The sequence below is a fragment of the Pongo pygmaeus genome, chromosome 2 (genome assembly GCF_028885625.2).
Source record: "Pongo pygmaeus isolate AG05252 chromosome 2, NHGRI_mPonPyg2-v2.0_pri, whole genome shotgun sequence".
Taxonomy (NCBI): domain Eukaryota; kingdom Metazoa; phylum Chordata; class Mammalia; order Primates; family Hominidae; genus Pongo; species Pongo pygmaeus.
This window is the reverse complement of record NC_085930.1, coordinates 118,018,995-118,045,899: the sequence shown is the minus strand read 5'-3', so window position 1 is coordinate 118,045,899 and position 26,905 is coordinate 118,018,995. Positions and strand designations below refer to the sequence as shown.

The window sequence follows — 26,905 nt, the reverse complement described above, 5'->3', positions numbered from 1 at the left end:
ATTCATGGGATCAGTCACTGAATGAATAACACAAATTAGAAGATGAAGAAATAGTGTCCACATCTTCCTTTCTGTTCATTACTTTCCTTGCTCACTTGCTTTTTCTCCAGTCCCCAAGCTTTCAAAATGATTTCTTCCCTCAGCTACCTTGAACTAGCCACTTCCTCTTTTTTCATCGGCATTCTGCCTCCTTCTGAGGAGTCAGAACCACACAGGTAAGCAAGAGAGACAGAGTCCATCAGTGATGAGCCATCACGTATGTGAATTGGCTGAATACATGAGGCACAGGGAGGTGCACTCATTTTGGAAACACCTGTGCTACTTGCATCCAGTGAGGAACCAACCAGCAGCAGCAAACACCTCTCACCATTGCATGTCATGCACACACATGGTACATGCACCCAACACAGCCTCCTCAGGAAACAGAGAGAATGAGACTTTTCAGGCTCCATTTGTTTAAGTGAACATTTATTATTCTTAGCTGACAGTTGCTTAACCACAGATTTCTAACAACGCAATTTGGATAACCCTCCTGATTTCTTTTTTCTGTTCAGCAAAACAGAATGCATCCATTTAGAGATGACAGACGAAGTAAATCAATTGAAGAGAGAGAAGAGGAATATCAGAGAGTGAGGGAGAGAATATTTGCACACGATGTGAGTAGTTGTTTTAATTGCCTCTTTAGTGCACTCCTTCCAACAGCGGTAAGGCTTCCTCATTCCCCAGACAGCGAGGTGGCAGGGAATAAAAAGGCTGGAGCCAGAGAACAAATCAAACTGAAGAAAACTAGAGGTGATTCTGGAAGAGGATCTGGTTCAGGGAAGTGATAGAAACCTAGCCAAGGGTTTGGGTGTGTTCTTAGGATATGACTGGTGGGGACATATAGAGAGGTATGATTTTGGTCAGTGATACAGACCTTAAGTACAGAGAGTGGTTGTCAGACTTGAAGAAATGCCTTCACCTCCACATTAGCCAGCAGATTACCTACCTAGTGTTTTTTTCTTTTTAATGACAACATTGTACAGGGTAAAGAATTACAAAGAAGAAAGAATCTGTTTATCTCACACACACATCCATATACAACGAGTATTTTCTGGGTTCTTAGCAAATATGGACATTTCATTATACCAAAGTTAGATTATTTTTCTCCTCAATTTCAAATCAAATCTGTGAACAGTTTGTCAAGGGAATAATCATAAAACAAATCCCACAGCAAAAAAAATGGTTGGAATTTTTTATCTTTTCTCACTATGGTCAAGATAAAATGCAATTAATTAAACATTAAAAGGTAAAAAAAAATAGAGGCTGGATTTAAATGCAAGGAAAAGGGTAAGCAACTGCCATAGCGTTTTCATTCCATGCAATCATTTAGCAGCCTCCTCAAATGATGTGGGCTCTTCCCCCTGCGTAAGTAGGAGTGTGAGCTCCTTTGTAAGACTCCGTGGCCAACATGGCAAGCTTTGTAGAGTCTAGTGGAATATCTGATCTCCTGCTGTGATCTGCTTCTGGAGACAACACAAAGCCAGCCCAGAGAAGTAGGCTTCAGTGCTTAGCTTGGAGGAAGACTGCTGTCCTGAAAAGTTTCAGGCCAAAGCCAGTTTCTCTGATCTTCCAGCCGGTCTGGTTCCATTAATATGAAAGTGCAGGGGAGATTCAACCTCCTCCACCACTGCACTTCTTTCACGTTTATATCCCACCGCCTACAACCCCCGCCACCTTTCTTGAACACACTGAAATAGAATTTTGAAGATTGGATAATCCAGCTAAGAGCTCTGAAATTAGAAGAGTGTGAGAGAGAGGGAGATGGAAGTTACCATAGTTGGAGGTCTGGATGCAATTTTAGAAGACTCTGCATATGTGTAGGCTACTCAGACTTTTTTTATGGTCAGAATTTTAGATAATGCAAAATACAGCCTGACATATGGTGGGCCTTTAATTGTGTTTGGTGGATACAAGAATGAAGTGATGAGAGGATCTATTCCAGTCATAATAAGGATGCCTACAGTGGCCTGGGAAGTAGCATTTTCCTGTCTGAAGACCTTCATAGAGCTTCATAGAGATAATTTTTTTGAAAGTTAATTCATTTTTTGTTCTTATTCTCTCTCTCTTGCGCTCTCTCTCTCTCTCTCAAACACACACACACACACACACACACACACACACACACACACACATTTTCTCTCACACTCTGGTCCTGGCAGGTCAAGTAATTTATGAATGAGTTATGTTGAAAAGAAAATACAAATCACACATAAAATGCACACGCAATATTATGCTGTTTTTAAAGTTGTGTCACATTGTTAGACACTTGACGGCTAGGTGACAGAAAGTCTGTCACTAATGCCTGTCTGTGATGAAAATGACACCTGTGCTGCTTATTTCATTCGCCAATTCTCATGTACAAAGAGAGGTCACTGGGAGACAGGTTCTGCATGACTTTCTCTATATATTGCATTTCCCTACAACCTTGTTAACGAGATTAACAGCTGGGGATCTGGGTTAAACATTTTAGGCAAGTGTTGCTATTTGAAGCATCTATGCCCACATGCTGTATCAACAGTTTTTAAAAAATAAAAGCACATTTAAATGTGAGAAATCTTAAATGTCAAGCTATTGCCATAGCTTTTTAAATCCATGAAATCATTTGGCAGCCTTCTTTAAAATGCTGTGGTTTCTTCTCTCTGTAGAAATAGAGGTGTGAGCCACTTTGGTAGCCTCTCTAGTGGCCAGCTCTTCTGGCTTTACTAATTTGAGTGGAGGACCAGCCTGTTTCTAGCATGCCTTTTAACTTGATATCCTAGGGCAGCATTTTAAATTGGCATCAGGTACTCAGACTATACTCATAGAAGGGCTTGAAGGATTAAATGAAGTCCCAGACATCATTTGCAAATCATGTTCATGAACATGTGTGCATTTTTTAAAGAAATGGTCCCTATTGTATATCATGTTCTTACAAGTTTCCATAACTGTTAAAAGGCTAAGACCCTTTCTCTTAGAGGGCAAGAAACACCCATTGTCTTTCTCTCTATCTGTATAGCTCTGCTAGAGATATGCAATCATACCACTGGTATTTTCTATGTGTTAGCTATTTATTGCCTTATAACAAAAAATTCCAAAATTTGGCAGCTGAAAACAAACAAAAAACACTTATCATCTCACAATTTCTATGGGTCAGGAGTCTGGGAGTGGCTTAACTGGGTGATTCTAGCTCAAAGTCTTACATGAGTTTACAGTTAAGCTGTCAACTGGGGCTGCAATCATCTGAAGGCTTGATCAAGTGGTTATCTGCTTTCAAGCTCTCTTACATGATTATTGGAAGGCTTCAATTCTTCACTGGCTATAGGCTGGAGATCTCAGTTCCTTACAATGTAGGCTTCTATAGGCTGTTTGGTGTCTTCATGGCATGGCAACTAACTTCCCCTGAAGAAAGTGATTTAAGAGAGAAAGAGAGAGAAAGCCCAAGATGGAAGCCACAGTCTTTTATAACCTAATCTTGGATATGATATATCTTCCCAGCTATATTGTCTCGGACACTCAGATCAACTTTGGAACAATGTGGAAAGTACCACAAAAGGTTGTGAATATCAAAAGGCAGGGATCATTGGGGGTGACCCTGTATAAAGAGGCTATTACTGTATCCTCTATTGACACAAACATAAAGGCAGCACACTTTAGGGGACCTTCATCTAGTACTTCCAGATCCCCAAATGATCATTACTAGTGCCCAAATGGCTGAGGCACAAGATCATTCTTTCATAAGACGATAATTACAGTCTATTAAATCAATTAGAGAACAAATGCAAAGAATCCAGCATAAGGAAACTATGTTACAGAACTCTAATCTTTTTCATAGCTGGTCTTTAGTTTCTTCATAATTTGAAAACTGAGCTAACAAAGCGGCTTTCCTTGGCAATTGTTATTTAAGCAGTGGAGTGATTCAGATAGGTTCAAATTTGCTTAAGTGTATTTTTTTGCTACTTGAAGTAAAAGTAGAAAGTTCAGAAATACTTCCTGGTATTTACAATTTAGCAAAAGTCAAATTTATTTTAAAATCAGAAACATTCTTGAATATTTTCCAAATATATCTTGGTGTCTAAGGTGTCTGTGTGTGTGTGTGTGTGTGTGTGAGACAGAGAAAGAGAGAGAGTATGTGTGTGCGTGTATGTGTGTGTGTGTGCTTTTGTATACAGGCACATAAAATATGGGAGTTGCTTTGGGGATTTTCCAGAAAAAAATTCAAATCCACTTTGAGAATTTTGACATTTTGAGATAAGACAAATTTCTTCATTATTTGAGAACTAAATAGGTGTAAGTCAAAACAACAATTTAGAATTTAGTACCTAAATAATAAATGTATTTTTTGTAGTCAATATATGTGAAATGTAATTCTTTTTTCCTTTGGCAAAACTTTATATTTAGGCTTATTTTATGGTTAATTCTATGCAATGTAACTGACTTTGGGAAGGTTAAATTGATAAAGCAATATACTTGAGAAGGTGTGTTTTGCCTGGAGGCTAATTTCTGAAGGATATTTGTGTATAAATAGAGATTCAGTGACGAGTTCATCTGTGGTCCTCCTAACATGTGCTGGGACTCCTCTTCAGTGGGGATGGGTGATAAGGGCATGTGGTGCCACAAGAGTTGAGGGTGGGATGTGGGAGAGAACTCTATAACCCATTAAGCAAAATCATTTTTCTTCTTTTGAAAAGAAGCAAGCCTTTTATATCCGAGAATGCATATAAGTGACAGCTTTGAATGTTGCACTTAATTACTGTGACAATTTTATCTTTCTCTGCTATTAAAATTTGCAAGTTATTAATACTACTTTTTTTTAAAAAAAAAGTTTATTTTCATCAGCTACTGAATCACAGCCCATAACTGTATCTATCTTATTTATGAAAATGTAGTTGGGGAGATAATGAGATAATTTTTTAGGAACTTTCCAAAGAAATCAGAAAAATACTTGAGATGTTATTGGGCAAGGTATTTTTTATTTTTTTAAATTTTTTTGAGACAGGGTCTCTGTCACCTAGGTTGGAGTACAGTGGCATGATCTCGGCTCACTGCAACCTCTAGCTCCTGGGCTCAAGTGATTCTCCCACCTCACTCTACCAATAGCTGGAACCACAGGTGTGCACCACCATGCCCCACTAATTTTTGTATTTTTTATAAAGACAGGGTTTCGCCATGTTGCCCAGGCTGGTCTTGAACCCCTGAGCTCAGGCGATCAGCCTGCCTTGGCCTCCCAAAGTGCTGAGATTACAAGTGTGAGCCACCACTCTGGCACGGGCAAGGTATCTTTGACTTGCTTGTGTCTTACTTTTTAATACAGAGTTTGGGGTTCTTAACTTTCCCCCAAATGCTATTAGATTGAGTCTGAAGAGGTCACTATGTCTTTAATTAATTCCTTCAGAGAAATAGAGTCTCAATAATTCCAATATCCAGACAAAACATTATAAACACAATCAACTGCTTTCCAACTACGAGAGCTGAGAAGTAGCAAAGTATGAACTCATAATGTATATCTAAGCTAACCTCACTTTCTTTTACATACCTTACTTGACTCCAGCCAATAGTAAAACCAAATTAAAGGAAATAAAAGAAGTTAGGACATTTAGTGTACTGTAAAGAGCCCTTCATAGGCATATCAATGGCACATCATTTATGTTTGTTTCCCTTTCATATATAAATGTCAAGTTTTTTTAGAAAGCTATTTTCTGAAAAGCTTTATCTTTTAATTGTCTCTTTTTGCTTTTTCTTAAATGAGGTTTTTGCACACTTGAAATTCAGGATGGATGTTAAGTGCAGCAAGGTTAAAGCATAAATGATTCTAGAGACATCTTCACTGAAATGCTCATAAAACTGAGAGAAACACCATGTCTAAATCTAGCCCGTTGGCTTAGTGGAAGGAAATTATTTCTCTAGCAAAATGAACATAGAAACCAATATTCTGCTTGCCTCTCAGAAGTGGTTACATTAGCAGGATCTTTTAAGTCAATAATCGGTTATTAAAAGTTATTATTACTTCTTTAGTTTTATTTTATCTTAAAATTGACCTGTTATGTCTCTATTTATTCCTTTAACAAGTTGTTTATTCATCATTTGGAAAATCTACGTATATAGCAGGATGTGTATTTATTTATGTTTAGAAACTTAAGTGCTTTGGAAATGGTTTTGTGTTACTTCCTAAATACAGTCACCCTATTATAGGACCCAGCACCATATCTTGTCTAGACTTCTCTTTTCTATTTGTTTAAATTTAATTTGATCCACCTTTCCTCAGCACGTAATGGTAATGGAATTTTATCCTCCCTACATTGTGCATAAACATAAGATAGAAGAGAAACGAATGCTCGGTGAATAGAAGCTTAGAAGAAAGTCATTGATTTTCTATGTGAAAAACTGGCAAATATTAAATGGAACTTGATTTTTTTTTAATTAGTGTATTTTCATCCTCACTTGTCTTCTGGCCTTCCCCTCTTACTTAAGATTAATAATTGATGGCATTTCTTCAATTTTGAGAGTCTTTCAGTCAATCTCTTTATTTCATGAGAGTTTATCGTCACCAGGTAATAATTTCAGGATTGTGGCTTTATGGCTCTCCCATTCTTACGTGGATCACATGGAGTCTGCGCGCTCTGCTTTGATTTGAACCCTTTGCCTTGGCTTCTATTGGTTGGTGGCTGCACCTCTGCAGCTCCAGAAGAAACCACTAGCTCAGAATCCGACGGCCACACGTTTCTCCAGCAGTTTCATTCACATTTCTCTTCTTCTGACCTCCATGCCGAACAGACTAAATGTAAAACCTGGAGACGTCCTGAAGGAAAAATACCCTATGCTGCATGATAATTGTTTACTTTTCTAATCCTAACCTACCTTTTTCCTTTTTTATTTCTATCTTTTGTACCTATTTTTCTTAATTCTTTTCCCCTATGAGGGGAAAATTAGTTTTAAAATCAGGCAAGTATTTGGGATCCCTCAGCATATCTAGAACTTCTGATCCAATGCCTTTTTTTTATTTTTCAGTCAGTTTGCTCCCAGGAAAGCCTTTTTGTGGAAAACAGGTAAAATAAAATTTACTTTTCCATGTATTTAGAGGAACAACGTCTGTCATGTGTGTCTTGTATATTCATAAATATATATCCCATATATGTGTGTGCTTGAATATATGTATTAGCAGATACATATATCTATGCGTACACACATATATATTAACACATATATGTTATTTAACACATCTAAAAATGATCTAATTTGGAAAAAAAATTTTCTTTCAGTTAATTCCAAACAGAATTGTAAAAATTTTTCTTATTTAAAGTCTCAATTTCTGGTCCTTGCAAAGGTATACTTCCTATTACCTTCACCAGGCATTAAGAATAATAAATATTGAGACATCACAGGAACTTGCAGTTTCATTGGCTTATTTAGTAGTCCGCTAGAGGCATGCATATATTTGGTATTATCAGCCACTTCCTGTGCTCCATAACAATATATAGCTATACAAGTAACAATTGGAAAAATATTTTCAGTTTTTTTATTCTAAACAATCTATTTTTCTTCATAAAAGACTTGACCTTGAAAATCTTATCTAAACTGACCTAGATTTAGCAGTGTACCTGGCATATGAGTTAGTAGGGGGAGGTAGTTGTTGTAAAATAAATGGGTTATAAAATTTAAAGAAAATCTTGGAGATAAGAGCAAAAATTTTTCAAACTTAATATGTACCCTTCAAAAATCATTCTAAATTGACATATATATTATAATGCCCCATTGATTTAATTGCAGATACTCAGGGCAAATTAAGGAATCCAAATTAACTGCACTAATCACATTTAAGAGGCATCAAAATGGGCAACTTGATTTGAAAATGTGGTATCTATAAATAAAGTGGTGGCTAATTTTATTTCAGGGGGTTACTTAATGGGTATTCCTATACCATTGATTAAAATGGAGACTGTTTGATTAAATGCCAGTACTCAGAGAAATTTAAACTGGACATTAAAGATGATTGGCTTAAAAAATTCTATCATTCATATTTGCAGTTGGAAATCTTCAAGTAATGTGACTAAACCCCTTAATAGAATAACCTCTTCCGAAGAAGAGATATAATTGAGAAACACATAAAAGGGATTCACAGAAAACTTCAAAGTCCATATATATTTAGACAAATATTCCCTATTTACAGTAAAATCAGTAATCCATAAGCATTGACATCTTGCAGGTGATTTTAAAGGATTCCAAAAATACTCTATCTTTGCCAGAAAGATGAAGTGAGCATTTACAATTCAGATTCATGGGAAACCTTATTCTCTAGTCTTCTAGCCAATGATTTTCCCTATCTTCCTCCCTAATCTTATCCATTTACACTTGAGTGTCGCTTATATTATGTTGGATTATATCCAACATTACAATAATTGGTCACATATATATGTATTGCATATGTTAACAGGTCTTGATGGTCCTGGAAACCAAAAATCTAATTAAGTGACTTACCACCAAAAATAAATACATTTCTTGGATACCTGCCTCTGGAATGTCAATATTTCATTATGCCAAAATATAAAGAATAGTTTTAATATATTACTCTAAAAAATCACTACTAATATATTTAATTAAATCTCTATTATACCTATATCAATCTCTTTTCTCCTCTTCTATTCCCTCTGCTTCCTCTTTCCTTCTTTTCCCCTTACCTAGCATCGGTGTCTTAATCCTAGGGTAGAGATCTTAACCCTATCCTACGGCCATTAATTTATTATGGCAAAATTCAACATCATATAAATAAAACTTTGTATGGGATTGATTTGTGCTGTAGTAGAGTACACATCCATGTAACACAAGGCATTTAGTACCTTTAGGTTTTATATCATAAAAATCATGTTTTTCATTTCCAGTAGGCTCTTGGAAGACAGTAACATATGCAATGAGACCTATAAGAAAAGACAGCTCTTTCGGTTGGTATGGTTTACTTTCTTAAACTGTGTTTTTTTCAGATTATGTGGTAGAATCAATGTTAAATATTAGTGTACTCGTGTAAAATATATCTGTTCATTTAAAAAAGTCTGGTTATCTCTTTGTAAAGCTTGTTACATAGCTAGCGTGGAAGTCATATTGGATAGTATGAGATATGAGACTGGAAATCTATCACTTCGTCTACAGTTCGTTAGGGTTCTTCTAGTTTTCTGCTTTTTGGGGGCTAACTTTTGTAGCACACTGTTTTAATTTTCCCAAATTAACTTTAGTAAATTACACTGAGTTAAATTTTCCCTGACAGATTGCAATTGTATATACATTCTCAACACTGGAAAATAAATCAATGATAGCCCTACTTGGGTAACTAATTTTTAATTTTATCTGTTATAATGTTTCAAACAGTGTGTTTTCAAGGGTGAATCTTATTTCTGAAGAAAGATATGAGGTTCCTTCCAATTAAAATGAAATACTTAAATTAAAATCTGTGTAGGATAAGGGGAAAGGATGATAAATTTTTTAAAGTTCTATACTAGACTAGAAGCTCTATGAAAGCAGAGGGACCATACCCATTTTCTCACTGCTCTATTCAATGTATATCTGACAGCCATTGTAGAGAAAAGTGTACACAGTACTATAAGTATACTCGGTATCCAATACATATATTTAATGTGTTAATGTGTTTATGAATGTTAGGATTTACCTCCGTTGTAGGAATTGCTACAAGAACAACAACAAAACTCTTATCCACTTAAAAGAAAGAAAATGCTAAGAAAATCAGATGAAATGAATGTTGAGAAAGTACATTTTTGGAATAAGTCTGGACTTTAGAACCCATTATGGGTAAAATTAATTTGTTATCTTACACTTTGATTGAAACAAAAAACAGAAGCTTCTTTTTGGACTTCTTTCACTTTTCTAGATTGAACTATTAGGTTTATTATGAAGTCTTCCTTATGTATCATTAGACAATTAATTTTCTTTTCCACACTTGAAGATTTAAGAAAATAGCTTTGCACTTCTTTTGGAAACTCAGAGAAAAGCTAAAATTTACCATTAGTCCTGCGCTCACACACTATGACCTAGTTTGTTTAGGCCGATATAGATAAAACATGGGTTCTTGTCCCCTAAAGGCCAATTAGTTTTACATAATCCCAAATCTGTCCCCAAGCCAGAGCTACCATATACTCAGGTTAGCCATCTCAAATATGGATTTCATCATCCACCCAAATCACCAAGCACAGAAACTCAGAAGGGTAACAGCACAAAGCCATTCACACAATTGTAAAAGCAATTCGAGATGTAGATCATCCCTAACCCATGCAAAAAAGATGCATTTAGACATAAAGGAAAATAAATATTTTCAGTTATGTTAATCAGCACAGAAGCAGAGCTTAAAATATATGCTTTATAACTGCCTTGGGATGAAATTCTAGTTACTTACAGGAGGGCCAGCTCCAATGACAGATATCTCATTACTGTCGTCTTCCTGGATTCCGATAGGTGATTCCAGTAGGAGAGTAACCTGTGCAAAAAAAAAAAAAAAAAATACATATAGACATAAAGGAAAATAAATATTTTCAATTATGTTAATCAGCACAGAAACAGAGCTTAAAATATATGCTTTATAACTGCCTTGGAATGAAATTCTAATTACTTACAAGAGGGCCAGCTCCAATGACCAGATATCCCATTACTATTGTCTTCCTGGATTCCAGTAGGGGAGGACCAAGACTGGGCTTAGGGGAGAAGGCAAGACACCTGTACATGTGGTTTTCTACAATGCCTATGATCCCACACCCAAACAGATTTGGAATTCAATACTGGACCTCACTTTACCACTGTTAAGATGATAGTGCAATATAAAATAGAGAAGTACAAAATATATTTTAATGTATAAATACCTAGGAATCATAAATTAGAGTTACACATTATTTTTGAATCTCATTAATGCTAACCCCCTAAAGTGGCAACTTAAATTTTCTTTTTTAAATGTATAGATTATGGCTTAGGACAGTGTTCTGAGCTAGTGAGGTAGAGGTAGAGAAGTTAAAGAAATCTTAGGTTGCCTTATTGAGCAGGCGATGTGACATAAGTCTAAAGGAACTTCTTACAGCTCTAAAAGTAGCTCTACCAGGGAGAAGGGTGTAGACTACAACACACTAAATTGCACCCAGAAATAGTGGTGGCCACCTTCTTTACCCAAAAGGCCCAGTCACACTGGCGTTTACAGGAAGTCTGGATTCCTGCCATGGAGGTACAGAGTTCATGGCTAAAGAGATTATTGAAGCAGAATTAGTAATGGGAACAAGGGATCACCCCCATATGGAGAGCATCCATCTCATGCATCCTGTACTCTGAGGCTAAGCACCACTCCCAAATCATCAAGCCAATGTTTTTCTATAATACATATTTCAAATTAGCTTCAAATGAGATTATTGTCATATTTCTGGTGCATTCACTGTTGCTAAATAATGATTTTGCTAGACTTTGTAAAACATAATTTAACATAATCATGATTATATGGGAGAAGAATGAAGCTGAATTTGGAGATTTAAAGAGAAGGCAATCAGAAATGGAATACCAAGCTCTTGAAAAGGCTATTTATTTCTCCGCTCTATCTCCCATGGCTTTCTTGCATTTCAAAGGAGTTTAAGAGGTAAAGCCACCTGGTCATTAGTGAAGGTCTGGTATTCATACCTACAACTTGGTTTTCATCAAGTGGTTCTTATTTCTAAAACCAGCCATCCCTGTGGTACTGAGAACAGAGAGAATGTAAAATATTAATAGACGATGGAGGGCACTGAGTATTTTCATCTAATCTTTCACTCGAAAGTGCTTTTTGTTTTGTGAATATTCTGTACCCCTTCCTCTTTTGCTTTACAAAGTTCCTGTCACAAATCAGTTATTTCATTTTTATTTCTTGGATCCATTTATCTTCTTATGTTTGGCTGAAATAAAAGAAAAAGTTTAGTGAGTAAAGTTAAAGCAACACTTAAAATTTTCTTTGTACTGTCTGTACAATTTTGTCGGTGAGTATTTCAATCACATAGTGTACTTCAAACATCTCAACAGTACATTATTGTCTTTAAAATATTTTTCAATGAAGCTACCAATCACATCTGTGAGATTTGAATCAAGGCTTAAATATGTCTCATTGCTAATATGAATTAGGTGTTATATTTACTGATCAATATTTACATTCCCTTTACTTATTTATAATCCATTAAAACCTTAAGGTATTTTACTGAGGCATTATTTTTATCTTCAGAAAAAGCTTTGAATTTATTAACAAAGTTATGCTTTAGACAGATTGGAAACCAATGAAAATGCAAATTTCATCAAATTTCTCTGTAAAACACATGCAGTTTTGCATATTTCTTAGCGATACTCTAGAGTCTTCAAACTTCGCTTCTGGCTATTGGATCTCTTCCAATACATTTACTCTTTTTTCTATGTGAAGTTTGAACAAATGTGTTCTTTCACCTGAGGAGCTTTTTTTGTTATTCCCATTGTTCCCCTTGGAAAGTTTTGTGTCAGTGTATAGTGTTTACATTGTTGTTATTTTCAAAAGTTTTTCTACATGAAAAGAATTAAAGGGTTCTTTCCTCTGACCATGAAGGTTAAACTCAGTGGGCAAAATTCTTACCATAGGTTAATAGAGTAATTTCTGTGATTTCTATGCTATCTGTCAAAGCCTTGGTGATTTCAGATGTGTATCTCATAAAGCTGGAACATGAATTAACAGCTTCTCTGGATCTATGTGCATTTTTCCATTGACAATTATTTTGTGCTAAAGAGAGAGAAAAAGTCTTCTTTGGTGGGAGTTACTTTTAGAATCATTTAAGATCACAATTACTTCTGAACATTAATTAATTATTGATTTCAGTCAGGAGAACTTCTCCCCCTATTCTCTTTGCAAGAGAAATTAACAATTACATTTTATGACATGTCTTTCTAGTTGTTTCTCCTTCACTGACAGAGGGATCATGTGACATTTCTAGGTTTGGTTTTTCTGTTTGTAACCTGTGTTATGTGTGATGTGTCATCTGTCTATACATCATCAAAGTATTTGTAACACTGGGAGGCAACTGGTTTAATGAAAAGGGTTGGCAGGAAGGGTCTTGTGTGGATGACCTTCCAAGAAAAGCCTTGCTCTGTGCATACCGACACCATTCATGTAAGGTAATCCTGTCCCTGTGCATCTTTCTGGTGGTCGTACTCCAGGGGCAACAGAGATGGCTCAGGGAGAACATCTGGGAGTCGACAGAGCAGCTCAGAAAATGAACTCAAGTGGTCTGACCACCAAAGGGCCTGGAGCAGCACAGACTCCGACAGTTCCAACCGCAATCTAAAGCCCGCCATGACCAAGACGGCGAGTTTTGGGGGCATCACGGTGCTGACCAGGGGTGACAGCACTTCCAGTACTAGGAGTACCGGGAAGCTGTCCAAAGCAGGTAGTTAGTACTGAATGTGTTTATGTCCTGTGGTATTTTTTGGATTCTACCCAAGCCATATGGTCACCATTCCCTCTGACTTTCAGTTGACTGATAATGATGACATTAATCACAGGGATAGCTGGAAATCAGAAGGTACAATTTAAGTAGGTTACTGCCTCTTTCCAGTTATGTGCCTAGGTCAAGTTACTAACCTCTCCAAGTTTCAGTTTTCTCATCTATAAAATGTAGGTTATATAACTCTATATAAAATGTAGGGTTTGAATGTTATTCAAACCCACCTCAGTAGACTTAGTGTTTATGTATTTAATTTAAGTACTTAAGTTTATTATTTAAGTTTACTCAGTAAACTGAAGTTTAAATTGCCTTATTTATATAAAAATGATTACCATGGCACCTGCATTACAGTAACTACCTAGCAAAAGTTTGCTGTTGCTTTTAAATTTAGTAATATGAATTATTCCTTAAAAACACACCATAGGATAATTATAATATTAATAGCTTTCGTTCTTGCATTGGAATGCTGTTAGTACGATCCTGGGCCTGGTTTTTAACCATTCTGTGCCTCTGTTTTCTTCATCTGATAAATAGAAATAATAATAGTACCTATATTGTAGAAATATTATGAAGACTAAAAGAGTCAGTATACACAAAGCAACTTGAATAATGTCTGTCAAGTTATAAGCCCCCAATAAACTCTAGTTCTTATTCATTTTTATTATTGCCATTTAATGTTTTCACCCCTGCTTTGCAGATAAGACAGGTGAGTGTCAGAGAGGTTTAGAGTTTCTAAGTTACCTGGTGCTTGTATGTTTTTTTCCAAGTGAAGCAAATAACGATATTCTGAGGTAGGAAGTTCAAGTTTGCATGAACAGTCTTTGGAAGGTGAGTGATGATGAGAGATCTAGGAGAGCCATTAACTTGAAACAACTTTGAACTGATGGAAGCATACACCACGATGCTCACATGAGTCTGCAAAATGTCACCATGGTCGGCCATTTCTAGCTCTTCTGTCCCCCAAAGGTTATTCACTATTGTTTTTGAATTATTTTCAAATGTTCACAATTAAAATACCTCCTAAAATCTCAGGAAGGTGACAAATGACCATTCACTAGCACTCCATGAACTGAAGTTTGTGATTTTAATATGTAATTGTTTTTGCTTTGTTTTGGTTCTGCCCTAGAAAATCAAATTCTCTGACCCTGTCTTGGGTTGGGTGGGGAGGTGGTTGAGAGTTGTGATTCTGTTGTGTGCTCTGGGTGTCAGATTGCATGGGTGGAGCATTCAGGATCCTGAAGTGACAGGTGAGTGGGAGGCTAAGGCAGGAGTGGGATGAAGAATGGAGAACCCCAGTTAGAGTTTAGACACGGGCTACCCTGAACTGTGGATATTTCCCAATCAACCTTTACACTGATGTTAGGGCCAAGGGGTTCCCCACCTCCATGCAAAATCTGGGTTCATTTGCTAATGGTTTAACATAATTAGGTTGTTGAAAATTCCTCCTAAAAATTATCTCATGTTTTCCTATATAAGCAGAAAATTAATAGCATTTAGTTACAGTCACTACATAATACACACACCCTGATTCTTGGAAAGATTCAGATGGGTTCACACTGCCTTTATGCAATTTTTATTCACTAATTGGTGAGTTCTTGATTTCTTACTCTAATTAATTGCTCTCATATTCCACTATTGTAGCAACTGAAGTAAAGAAAATCCACTGTAGTACACTTGAGCTCTTGTAAACTAAGATAGGTTTAATAGTTTTAAATCTCCTTAAAATGTGAAAACCAAGTACTTTAAATGGTGCACTTAAAAATTCCAGCACACCAAAAGAGCTCTTAAGATTTTTACATTAATAGTCATTCTCCATGCACCAACCCCCAATCACTTCCAAAGCAAAGCTCTTTGGAAACATTTAAAACACTTCAAAAATGTTAAAATGCCATGTTCTTTGAAGAATGATTAGAGATCGTTAAGTGCTTCAGATTTTTTTTTCTTTTAATCTAAGTGTCTCCATTTGAAAGCTTGTCAAAGTGCAGGCATGGAAAGGGAATAAAAACTTAAAGAAGACCAACGTAGGATGTCAAAACAAACTTACAATTTCCCAAGATGGATTTATGAAGCAAAGCTGTCAGTTTGGCTGTCATGGAGCTTCGGAACAGCAGAAGTTTTCAGTTTTTTACCTAATCGTTCACAGTGGAATTGCAAACTTTTTTATGACCTTTTAGAAACCAAGTCTGGAGTTGTGACATTTAAGTTACTCTTCTCCTCCTCTAATTACATAGATACTAGCTTTAAATAGATAATAATGAGACTTTTTCCACATTGGAAACACATTTTCCTACATTTTGGAAGGAAGCATATTACTGAAGTATGAATGTACAAGCACATTCTCCTGAGGCCTGGGCTGCCTACCAGATGCCCAGCACACATTTCTGGAGGCAGATGATGCGATTGTATCCTCCTTACCGAAAGCAGTTGAATGACACCTGTGCGGCAACCTCAGCTGTTTCTTGTTAATAGCAATGTGGTTAAGAAATAAGAGTATGACATCAGTTTCTTACCACATTGACCTAGCTATACTGTCACTATTGTTCCCCCATCTTGATCTTCCAAGCAGGGTTTCTCAACTTTAGCTCCATCAGAATCACCCAAAGGATTGGTTAAATCCCAGATTGCAACACTCACCCCCAGAGTTTCTGAGCCCGTAGGTCTGGGATGGGGCCTGAGAATTTGCATTTCCAACAAGTTCCCAGTTGATGCCAATGCTGCTTGCCTGGGAACCACACTTCAAAAACAACCGCTCTGGATAAATAAAATGTACTTTTGTTTTGTTTTAATAATTTTAGGTGGTCTGGCTTGATGTTTTCTGGATGCAAGGCTATTCCTGCTATTGTCACATTCCTTGCCTACATCCTGGAGTATTTTTTGATCCAATGCAAGACATCTCGTGTTTCTACCACTTCCTCTTCTTTGTCTTTATCTTTATTACTGCACTAACACATCCTGGATATTCTCTTCCTTCTTGTAATTTTGGAAGCTTTAGGTTATTCTACTGAACACTGACCCCCTGAATCTGGAAATATTTTCTTGAATTATATAATTCAGAAATAAAACCTTTATGATTTGTGGTCCTTGTAAAAGAAAAATTGCACCAGATGGTGCAGGCAAAAGAGAATGTATTCATTATTATTGCAACAGGGATCAAGACTATGATCTCTCTTTTTAGAGAGAGAACTGAGCTCCACTGAATCGAAAAGCAGGAGACTCTTCAAGCACTGGGGTGAGCTAGTGGCAAAATTTTGCAGGACATTATAGAGGAAATTGGGTGATGTGATCAGGCTCTATGTGTTTGCTAATTGGTGCTGTGGAAGTTAGGCTCCTATCCTCCCACAGAAATTGAGAGATAGGGGCTCTATTTTTCATGATGATTAGATTTCAAAGGGATGGCTCCCAGGTACTTAAGAAAGAGCTTCCTGGATTGTAAAAGTGGCAAGAGGCTAGGAGATTTACATCTCAAAGGAGCATAAATGCTCTAAGTATAGGGAGGTGAGGAGCCTCTAGTCTGGAAGAAACCAGTGAAAAGTTTGGTCAAGCTGAGGGGAACATTAAGGTCATCTTCCTTACCATTGCTCACCATTTAGTCTGGTCCCTTATATTTTACAAAAGGGTATGTTGAGGTCTAAAGTAGTCACTTCCTGAAGAAAACACAGCTAGTAAGTGGCAGAACTAGAATTAAAACCCAGTATCCTTCCTCCCTGGGAAGTATCCTTTCTCCCTGGGAATGTTCCCTCTGCTCCAAGGGAATCTGCCTATGTCCTTCCCCTTCTGCCCTGTCCTTTCCTGGTTTTTCATTTTGTTTTGACTTGTGATCTCTTTTTCTATCTTTTATCATGTTTCCCATTTTCTTTTTTCTGTTTTTCTCCTGAGAGTTCACCTGAGTCCCTCACCTAGCCACTCGGATGTCTTCTTTTTTCTCCTCCCTGTGGCTACCCTTTAGGGTTCAGCTTCAGTTACTGAGCTTTCCACTGTGAGTAGCATGGAATTTTAATCTAGTATCTCCTGGAACTTGGCACAGGCTTGGTCAGGGCCCTGGCCCCCGTCTGTGCCTTGCTTAAATGATAAGAAGATGAACATGACCTACAGGCTTAGAGAGCCATCTGTGGAGTCAAGTTTCCTGGGTTTGAGCTCGGATTCTACCACAAACTGAGCTTTGGGGAATTTAACATATCTGAAGATCAGTTCTCATCTTCAAAATGAGGCTGCTGTAAAAGTTAGATTAGACAATTCTTATAGAGCAACTAGCACAGTGATTGTCACATAGGCATACTGTATAAATACTTGTCATGGTTATCATTAAACCTTTGAAGAAAGAGAACCAGAAATACTTTTAACTCTCAGCCATTCTAAATCTTAAAAATTATCAAATATCAATTTCATTTTTTAAAAAATCTTTGAACACTTCCAGTCCCTTGCCTTTTACTAGCATTTGTGTTTTATCACAAACTTTAGCAACACCGGCTGTGTGTGGAATATGGCTCTCCCTGGCCTTGGTGATTGATGTTTACATGCTGGTCAAAGCCAATCAGAAGGGCCAGTTACTAAATCCTGGCCGTACGTTGATTGCTGAGCCATCCTTTTGAAGAGGTTTGACTTTATTTTCATCTTTGCATGTGCAGAGAATTTAAGCCAAATTTAGGTTTCCTTCCTTCCTTTAACCTGTGGAATCAAATCATTTACATTGTCTTCTCATTTCTCCTATTGATGCTGCTTTTTTTCCCTCAGGTAAGGGAAGGGTATAATGTTGTAAATCAGTGATTAATGGCCATCCTTCTAAAACCAAAATTAAATTACTCTTTGGATTGGATTGTGACACTTCAGTCTGTCTGCATCAACCCATCCCTCCTAACACACACAATCATGCCATCACTGGCTTACAGCTCAAATCTGAGTTAGAACGTGCTCCCTTGGCCCCAACTCTTTTTCAGTGCCTAGCCCCTCAGTCTGGAGATGAGCTGAATCATGTTTGTATAACATTAAATGTCGTGGTACAGGAGGTTTTGTTGTTGAATTATGTTGTTGCTGTTGACTCTAGTGTCAAATGTGTAATGTAGCATCAAATTATACACAGCAGGTCCATAAACACACACTACAGTCTGCATTGGGAATATGACCACAGAGTCATAATTTCAGTGATATAGTCTCAAAACTATTATTAGCATTTTCAATATTCTTTTTACATTTTTTATTTTTTCTCCCCATGCCTTATTCATAGCCCCATCAGCATTCTAAACCACTTAGATGGAGCATCCTGAATTGACACAAAACTATCATTATTAATAATCAAGTCATGGGGAAAGCAAGAGAAGATGCCCAACTGAGAACAACTTGTGACAGGCCATGGTATATGCATACGTACAATTTCAAGTGGCAATGTGGGGTCGTGATTAAAGCTTGAGCTATAGATCAGTCTGCATAGACCAAATTCCAGCTCTGCCATTATCTAGCTATATGAGCTGACCTGAATTACCTAACTTCCTTATACTTCAGTTTTCCTATCTGTAGAGGCAGTATTAGTCATTATTTAAGTGTTTATTCAAGTGCTTACACATACTAACTTGTCAATAAATATTATCATTCTTCTAAAAATTATTATGCTCTCCAATTGCCCCTCTTCTCTGCACTTACATGTTATGTTCCTATCACTTATTTTAAAAGAACTCCAGTTTAATTTAAGGGCATATTGTTGAATCTTGAAAAGAGTGTTAGTGATGGATTATATATTTTGACTTTAATAATACATAAGAATGCATTTTTAATAACATAATCAATAGTGTAGGCCGATGATTTAATCAACCTTGTGTACTACATTCTTGCAACCTGTGATATTACCCATGTAACCTATTAGTTTGAATTTGCAGTAATATAAATTTTACTTAGTGTGTTTTCTCTTGGCTGCTTTGGTTAATACCTAGTACCCAGGAGAGCTGTGGTTAAGGGTACTGGGGCTGCTTGTCTCTTGCTGTAGTGAAATGCCAGTGAGTGCCCAATGGATATATTGGGATATGTTTCTATTTTTGTCGTTAAATGGTGGGACAGAAGAGATTGTTAGATTCACCTTAGGGGCTTCGGCACACTGTTCCTGTTACCTATGTGTTTGAAAAATTCAGAATCCATAAACATCACGATTATTTTACTATTCTGAGTCATTTAAAGGATTCTCAGTCATTATAAGGCCAAGCCCTCTTTGGTCCACATTTTAGCTATATTGATAAGACTTCTTCAAATATGTAAAATTCAGTGCAGTATCATAAACACTTAAATATATTACATTAATAATAATAATAATAATGCCCACCATCTATTTAATTCCTTGCCTTTTTTTTTTTTTTTTTTTGACGGAGGCTGGCTCTGTCGCCTAGGCTGGAGTGCAGTGGTGCAATCTCGGCTCACTGCAACCTCCGCCTCCCAGGTTCAAGCGATTCTCCTGCGTCAGCCTCCCGAGTAGCTGGGACTACAGGCACGTGCTACCACACCCGGCTAATTTTTTGTATTTTTAGTAGAGATGGGGTTTCGCCATGTTGGCCAGGCTGGTCTCAATCTCCTGACCTTGTAATCCACCTGCCTTGGCCTCCCAAAGTGTTGGGATTACAGGCGTGAACCACCGTGCCCAGCCCATCCTTTTTTTTTTTTTTTTTTTTAATCCTTAATATCTAAAGTTTCAACTTTACACACAAAAATAATAACATTCAATGGTTTAAAGTTGCCTCTGGCCAGATGGTTAGAAAAAGTCAGTGTCCTGATTCATCTGTGTCTCCCTGACACTCAATCACATTCTCCTAAACCATGCCACTCCTTAAAAGGGATCCTATTTGATTTTGAAATGTGTTTGCTCATATACACTGTGATCCCAGGTCTTCTACTCACACATGAAGGTAAAAGATTATTTATGACTAGGCCCCTTCAGACTTCAGCTGTATAGGTGTCGGAGAACCAGTACTTCAGAACCATGCACATGAAATTCACATCACAGGGCTCTTCCTTAAGCTGCAGTCTCTTTAACCACCATCCCTGTCATTTTATTCATATTATTTCAGCTTAGTAAGACATTTCCATGGTACTAACTACTTGGGGATATAGGAGGGAGTTTTCAGGTACTGAGTTCAGAGCTTTAGGGTACCCTTTACCAATTTATCACCCTAGTAGTTTGTGAAAAGGCTGAGAGAAAGTTCTCATTCTTAATTCCTCTTTTCCCAGAAAATTGACACACCTGAAAAATACGTAGCAAATATTTCAATAAAATATGCAGCCAAAATATGAGAGGGGCATTAGTTAATCTCATCCTACAGCATGCATCTCAAATTCTTTAATGATGTGTCACAGAAAAGTGAGCATTTAGACTCAGATTGGTGCTTTCTCTCATCTCTGTGTGTTGAATAATTTGTTGATCGTATCCCTTTGCCAGGTTCTGAGTCTTCCAGCAGTGCAGGCTCCTCAGGATCGCTGTCCCGCACCCATCCGCCTCTCCAGAGCTCACCCCTAGTCTCAGGTGTGGCAGCTGGCTCTCCAGGCTGTGTGCCTTATCCAGAGAATGGAATAGGGGGCCAGGTTGCTCCCAGCAGCACCAGCTACATCCTCCTTCCACTTGAAGCTGCAACAGGCATCCCGCCTGGAAGCATCCTTCTTAATCCACACACAGGTGAGTTACTACCTGCTTTATAAGGGACACAAGGCTTTCAGAAGTTTGTTCTTATGTTTGATCTTATGAATTTGCTAGCAAGTATTCTGAAAATTCCTGAACAGGAAAGCTAGTTGCATGAACTGTTACGAAGCATTTTTGTTTAGAAAGAGCAGATTTATAGCAGTATCTATAACTCTATATTTATATCTTCATATCAATATTTATATTGATGTGTAGATATAGATATTTCCAGAAGCATCCACTTTTCTGTCTTTTTTCTTTTACTATGGTGTCTCTCATGCATGCTTAATAGCTAAGATGAGAGAAAATGGTGTGATGAGTTGGGATATACTAATTAAAACTTTGTGTTTCTCAGTCTAAATCCCCAGTTAGCTTGTATTGTGTCAAAAGTGTTTTTGCATCCAAGGATATTTCTGGAATTGAAGTATCAATTGAGACATATAGTGACCATTAACTCTAGAAGTTGCTTTTTAACCTTAGCATTTCAGCCAGCTCCTATGAAAGGAATAAGAAATAGCAGTGGCAAAGAGAATACAGAGAGAAAATTATTGTGTATTTTAGAAATGTCAGGCTTAGACTGATTTTGGCGGGGTTTAGAAAATTGTTCATTTTATGATTATGGTTTCTTCTGTGATGAATGGCCATTGGTTCTTTAATTTTGCATTTTTCTAGTGGGTCAGTTAACTTCCACATTGATTTCAAAAGGCTGAGGGCATTGAGATTCTAACATCAGCCAATGAACTCAGGAACATCTGCCTATTTGCAGGGGAAACTTCTCAACCCGGAGCATTTTTGTCTCTGCCCCCAAGGCCATTCGGCAATATCTGGAGACACTTTGATTATTATGACCTGGGGAGAAGAGGGCTGCTATTGGCACCCAGTAGGTAGAGTACAGAAATGCTGCTAAACATCCCCCAAGGCCTAGGACAGACTTCCACCACAGAAGATTATCCGGAACAAAATGTTGGTTGTACCATGGTTGAGAATATCCGGCTTAGAAAGCTTGACATTGACTAGTCACTTCTTAAGATGTCTTTATTAGGGACTGGCAATAAATTGAGTTGTCTTGAAAGAGATCCGAAGTTTGGTTTAGATCATTCCAGACTATTTCTTCAATTAGCTAAACTCGAAAAAGCAAAACTGGATAAGTATCTCATAAAAATGATCTGACTCAATCTTCTCACAAATGTAATGCTACTAGTAATTAGGAAACTCAGAGAAACATGAGAACTGTAGTAAAATAGTTACTTGAATAATTGCCACATTTTCATAAAACATATGGCACATTCCCAAGTCATGGTGTTTGATTGAGACATATTGAAAATGCCATAAGCTTGAGGGAAGAAAGGCATAATCATTTTATTGAAAACCGTTTGAAAGCTTCAGATTAGATACCTCTAAGGAGGATTTTTAGATGCTTTTATTTTATCTGGATTATTGTAAGCACTATAAAGAAAATCAAAAGAAGACCAGGATCATATTCTTTACTTTGGGCACTAATCAAAGTACTGTCTGACTTTGCTGGCTTAAATTCTTTCACTTTTAATTGAGGTAGAGGGCTTGCAGAAAAGAGAACATTGTAACCACTTGTTTTGAGTGGTTTGTTTTAAGCAAAATTACAGAGTGTTTTGAAAAAGCTCTACAGAGTATTTTTAGGGTACAATGCAGGAATATTATTTGTAATGATAGCATAGTTGTGCAAGTGTATGTGTATATTATCATCTATAATCTTGTTTATAGAAAAAAGAAACAGAATGTTGTTTGATGCCAAGTCCCAATTCTTATTCATTGGACCGAGTCATTTAGAGCTGTTATCAAAATATCTCTTTTGTAAAAGGATCCCAGCTAAGGAAAAGGATTTAATAACACTGTTGAACAGCTTCTCCATACATATTTTTCTGATCTGACAAATGCTAAATTTAAAATATCCTAAACCAAAAGGAAATGTATGCTTATATTGTATACTATACAATGAGATGCAAGGTGAATTATGTTTCCTCTTTTCTAGAATATATTTGTTTTGTAAATTGAAAATATGTACATGTATGTGTATGTACATATATGTATTATATATAATGCATGTTATATATATAGGTGTATCTTTAGTATATGTATGTGTGTGATGTACATGTATCTACCTATCAAATTTCTTAAATGACTTTTACTGTTGAAGTTAAAGGTTTGCCTCCTCTGGGCTGGAACTCATCTTTTCTGTCATTGTTGTGAATCTAGAAACTACACCTCTCACCCTTTTTAAAGTATCTTTCTGCCAAGTACACAACAGAAATACTTGGGTGTTAGGAACCAAGATCGTATGACTATTTTGCTTCTCATTTGAACTGCCCTTGGGCTCATTTCCTTGTTACAACCATACTTACAAGCTCCTGTGCAGAGGAGCCATACTTAGTTATTTTATTTTATTTGTTGCTTCCCCAGAATGGATAAAGAAGTCTTAGGCACCGTGCTGTTGCTCAATAATTACACCATTATTGAAGGAATATCTACTACCCGTTATATATGTGGGATGGATAATGGAGCAGTTTTTCAGCTAATGTCATATATTTGGAATGTGGTTCATGTGCAAAATTATATTTGATAAAACATCTGTTTTAAGCAAGAATAAGACAAGTAATGATTTAAAAATACTAAGGTATCTGCCAATCATGTGCCTACTAAATGAAACAAAAATGAAACTTCTTTTGTCAGCACAATTGACTTGGCTCTTACTAAGTACTAAATATTTGGCATACTGAAATCAACCCACTCACATGTACCCTTGCAGTTTCCCCAATATAACCATAACTTTTAATTTTGTCTGGCCTCAAACTCAGCTTTCAACCGGTCCATTTCTAACTTAGGGCCTCTTGCCTGTTCTTTCTTTGCTTTTCAGGCATCTGGACGAGTGAGGTGTCACAGAGGCTGTTTTTCAAAGTTGTCCCTGTATAACATTTTCATCCTTCCAAGGCAAGCCTGGAATCTTGGGTTTGATCTTCTTCCTCTGGTTGTCTTGGACCCAGCCTCCTTTTGGAAATTTTTAGCAGAAAGCTCAGCTTTGTTGGGCTATTTTACTTCAACTCAGTGCAATCCAGAAATGCCCACAGGCATTGGCATCCCTCAAAAACTTGTTAATGTTCATATATGTTATTTTGATATTTTTCTTGGCCATTATCTGGTGCAAGTTCAAGACTGTGTTATATAAAGTCATGCCATTTGCATTGACTTCACTTTGAGGAGCCTTTTAGAGCTGTTCTCTTTCAAATGCTTCTGATGGACTTCCATAATTCTATATTTTTATTTTTATCAGGACTTCTAGCATCTATTAATCCAAACTGCTTGCACTTTTTTTATTAAATGAATCATGAATTTTGTGTTCTGTCTATAAATGTATCTTTGCAAGGTCTAAGTTAATCCTTGTCTATCCATAATCAGTAGCTCCCTTATAATTTAACTATCATCTTCTGAAGACTAGGAAGAGAAAATTTCTTCCTCTCACCCCTTCTCTCTCTTTTTAAATAATTACCTTTCTTGACAGAAGGGTAAATTCAGAAATGCTTTGGTGTTCAAAACCAAGAGCATATGATTACTTCACTTCTTGTGTGAATTGCCCTTTAGTTCATTTCTTTGTGAGGAGAGTCCATGCTTATTTTTTATTTGCCTTTTTTTTTTTTTTTTTTTGCTTTCCTGAAATTGATGGCAAGGTCTTAGGCACGGTGCAGGTGCTCAATAATTACATTATTATTGAAATAATATCTACTACCCATTATGCATGTTGATGTGGATAGTAAAGCAGTTTTTCACCTAATGTCATATATTGGAGAGAAATGAGCATTCTGCATTTAATCCTTTTCTCTGCGCCTGCTCTGCATTCAAAGTGCCCCGGCTTATTTCTGTCATTGCACTCTCTTCACCTATGCCAGCACCCATGCCAAGGCCTGCTGAGCGTGCTTGTGTGGTTTCTGACATGAAAACCTCCTCTAGGCTAACTAGGCCGAGGGCCAGCCAGTCCTTTTTTCCTCTTTAGTCTTCGGCAGCTGTCATTCAAACTAATTGCTTGTATTCAGTGTAATTGCATCTGGATTGGTAGAAATCATAGAATATAGAGAGGCTGTCATTGCCTGAATTGAAAACCAATCGTCACCTATCCCGGGTCTCTTAGGAAATTGCTTTTGTTCTGTTCTCTAGCATCCATCTTCTTTTATGTTTCTCAGTTCTTTCCATATCTCCTTGGTGAGCATAAAAATCAATTTTTTGTACTCCCTTCTCTTTCCAGAAGAACCTGCCATCTCTCTCTACTTAAGCGAATCCTTAGTGCTTTTTCTGTGCAATTATTTAGAAACATCTCCTTCTTCTAGCCCACAGCATATTAATCATATTTCAAATGGAAGACCTAGAATTTATCAAAAGACACATGAATGTTTTGGGATTCTGTTTGAAAATTCTAGTTATGATCAGTTTTTCATACTTCCTTAGTTTTCATTGGGGTAAATCAAAAGCCATACAGAAATATAGTAAAAATCCTTTCTTTTTCCTTTCCATTGTGCATGTACATGTGTATGTGTGTATGTGTGTGTGGCTGTGTGTGTGCACAGCATGAGACTTATTTTGAAATAATTCCAGATGGAGTTGTATGCCTGTCTCTCTGATTTTTTAACAAAAGTTAAGTACTTACAATTTTTATCTTGTCTTTTTAAAATATAGAACAAATGAAACACAGGAAAATTAAGATTAGAACACTAACTGGGCTTATACATTTTTAATATTGAGCTTTTAAAAATCATTTTCCAAATTGCTGATTTGGGAGGAAAAATGGGTTGCAGTTTTGAAGCTAGAAGAAAGTTATTTTTCAAAACGAATATTCATTTAAAACAATAAGATGCATCTACGTGATAGGAAAACAAGTGCCTGGAAAATGAAGAACATAAAAAAAAGAGAGAGCAAGACCAAACAGTTGATTTTGTCACTGTTTTGCAAATATAATTCTGGCACATTTGCTTCCCCATCACAGCACATTATTGTTGGTTATGAAACGGATCAGAATTTAGATATGTTTCTGAATATGCAACATTTAAAGTTTCTTGTTACTAACACACAAATATATTTGCACTCAAAATTTGTGGTAATAATGGGAAATACTAACCTCTGGTTGCCATTCCTAAGTGAGCTGAAGTTAAGGCTTTTGCTCTCTACGAGTGAGCATGTTGTTTGGCCTTACTATAATCTCAGCATTTTCCTCCCCAACTTGCTCCATTTTACTTTCTTAATTTATTGAGCTATACAATATATAGGTGAAGTGCATAACTTGCACACATCTGAAGTCCAGACCTTAATAAATTTTTGCGTATGTGAAAATCAGTGTAACCTCACTCAGAATGAGACCTAGAATATATCTAGTCTTCCTATCAGTTTCCTCAGGCTCTCCCAGAGGTACTGATTTCCTTTATTTAGAATATTCACTTAGCTAATTAGCTTACTTCCCATGTTATAATAGTCTGTTCTTGTATGAATATCTTATGTGCTTTTTTTCACTAGAATGTCTCATTTTCTCTGGGTCAGTTTTTAAATTCTTTACCTGTCTGTCTTCCTTTTTTCTTTTTCTTTTTAAGACTGGGTCTCACTCTGTCACCCAGGCTGGAGTGCAGTGGCACAATCTTGGCTCACAACAACCTCCCTCCTGGGATCCAGTGATCCTCCCACCTCAGCCTCCTGTGGAACCACAGGTGTGCACCACCATGTCCAGCTAATTTTTTGTATTGTTTTAGAGACAGAGTTTCAC

General features: G+C 36.8%; 1 protein-coding gene across 16 annotated transcripts in view; it reads left to right on the top strand.

Annotated features, from left to right (window-relative positions):
* The window catches only part of ARPP21 (cAMP regulated phosphoprotein 21), a 157,213-nt gene that overhangs the window by 70,257 nt on the left and 60,051 nt on the right, over window positions 1-26,905 (top strand). For 6 of the 16 annotated variants that reach the window (XM_054482510.1, XM_054482511.2, XM_054482509.2 and 3 more), the window contains 5 exons: window positions 555-656; window positions 7,027-7,064; window positions 8,895-8,954; window positions 13,198-13,430; window positions 20,896-21,129. In XM_054482510.1, coding sequence (XP_054338485.1) covers window positions 555-656; window positions 7,027-7,064; window positions 8,895-8,954; window positions 13,198-13,430; window positions 20,896-21,129 — 667 coding nt within the window. The remainder of the gene's footprint in view (window positions 1-554; window positions 657-7,026; window positions 7,065-8,894; window positions 8,955-13,197; window positions 13,431-20,895; window positions 21,130-26,905) is intronic. The other 10 variants (XM_063662059.1, XM_063662060.1, XM_054482515.2 and 7 more) reach the window with 10 other exon arrangements.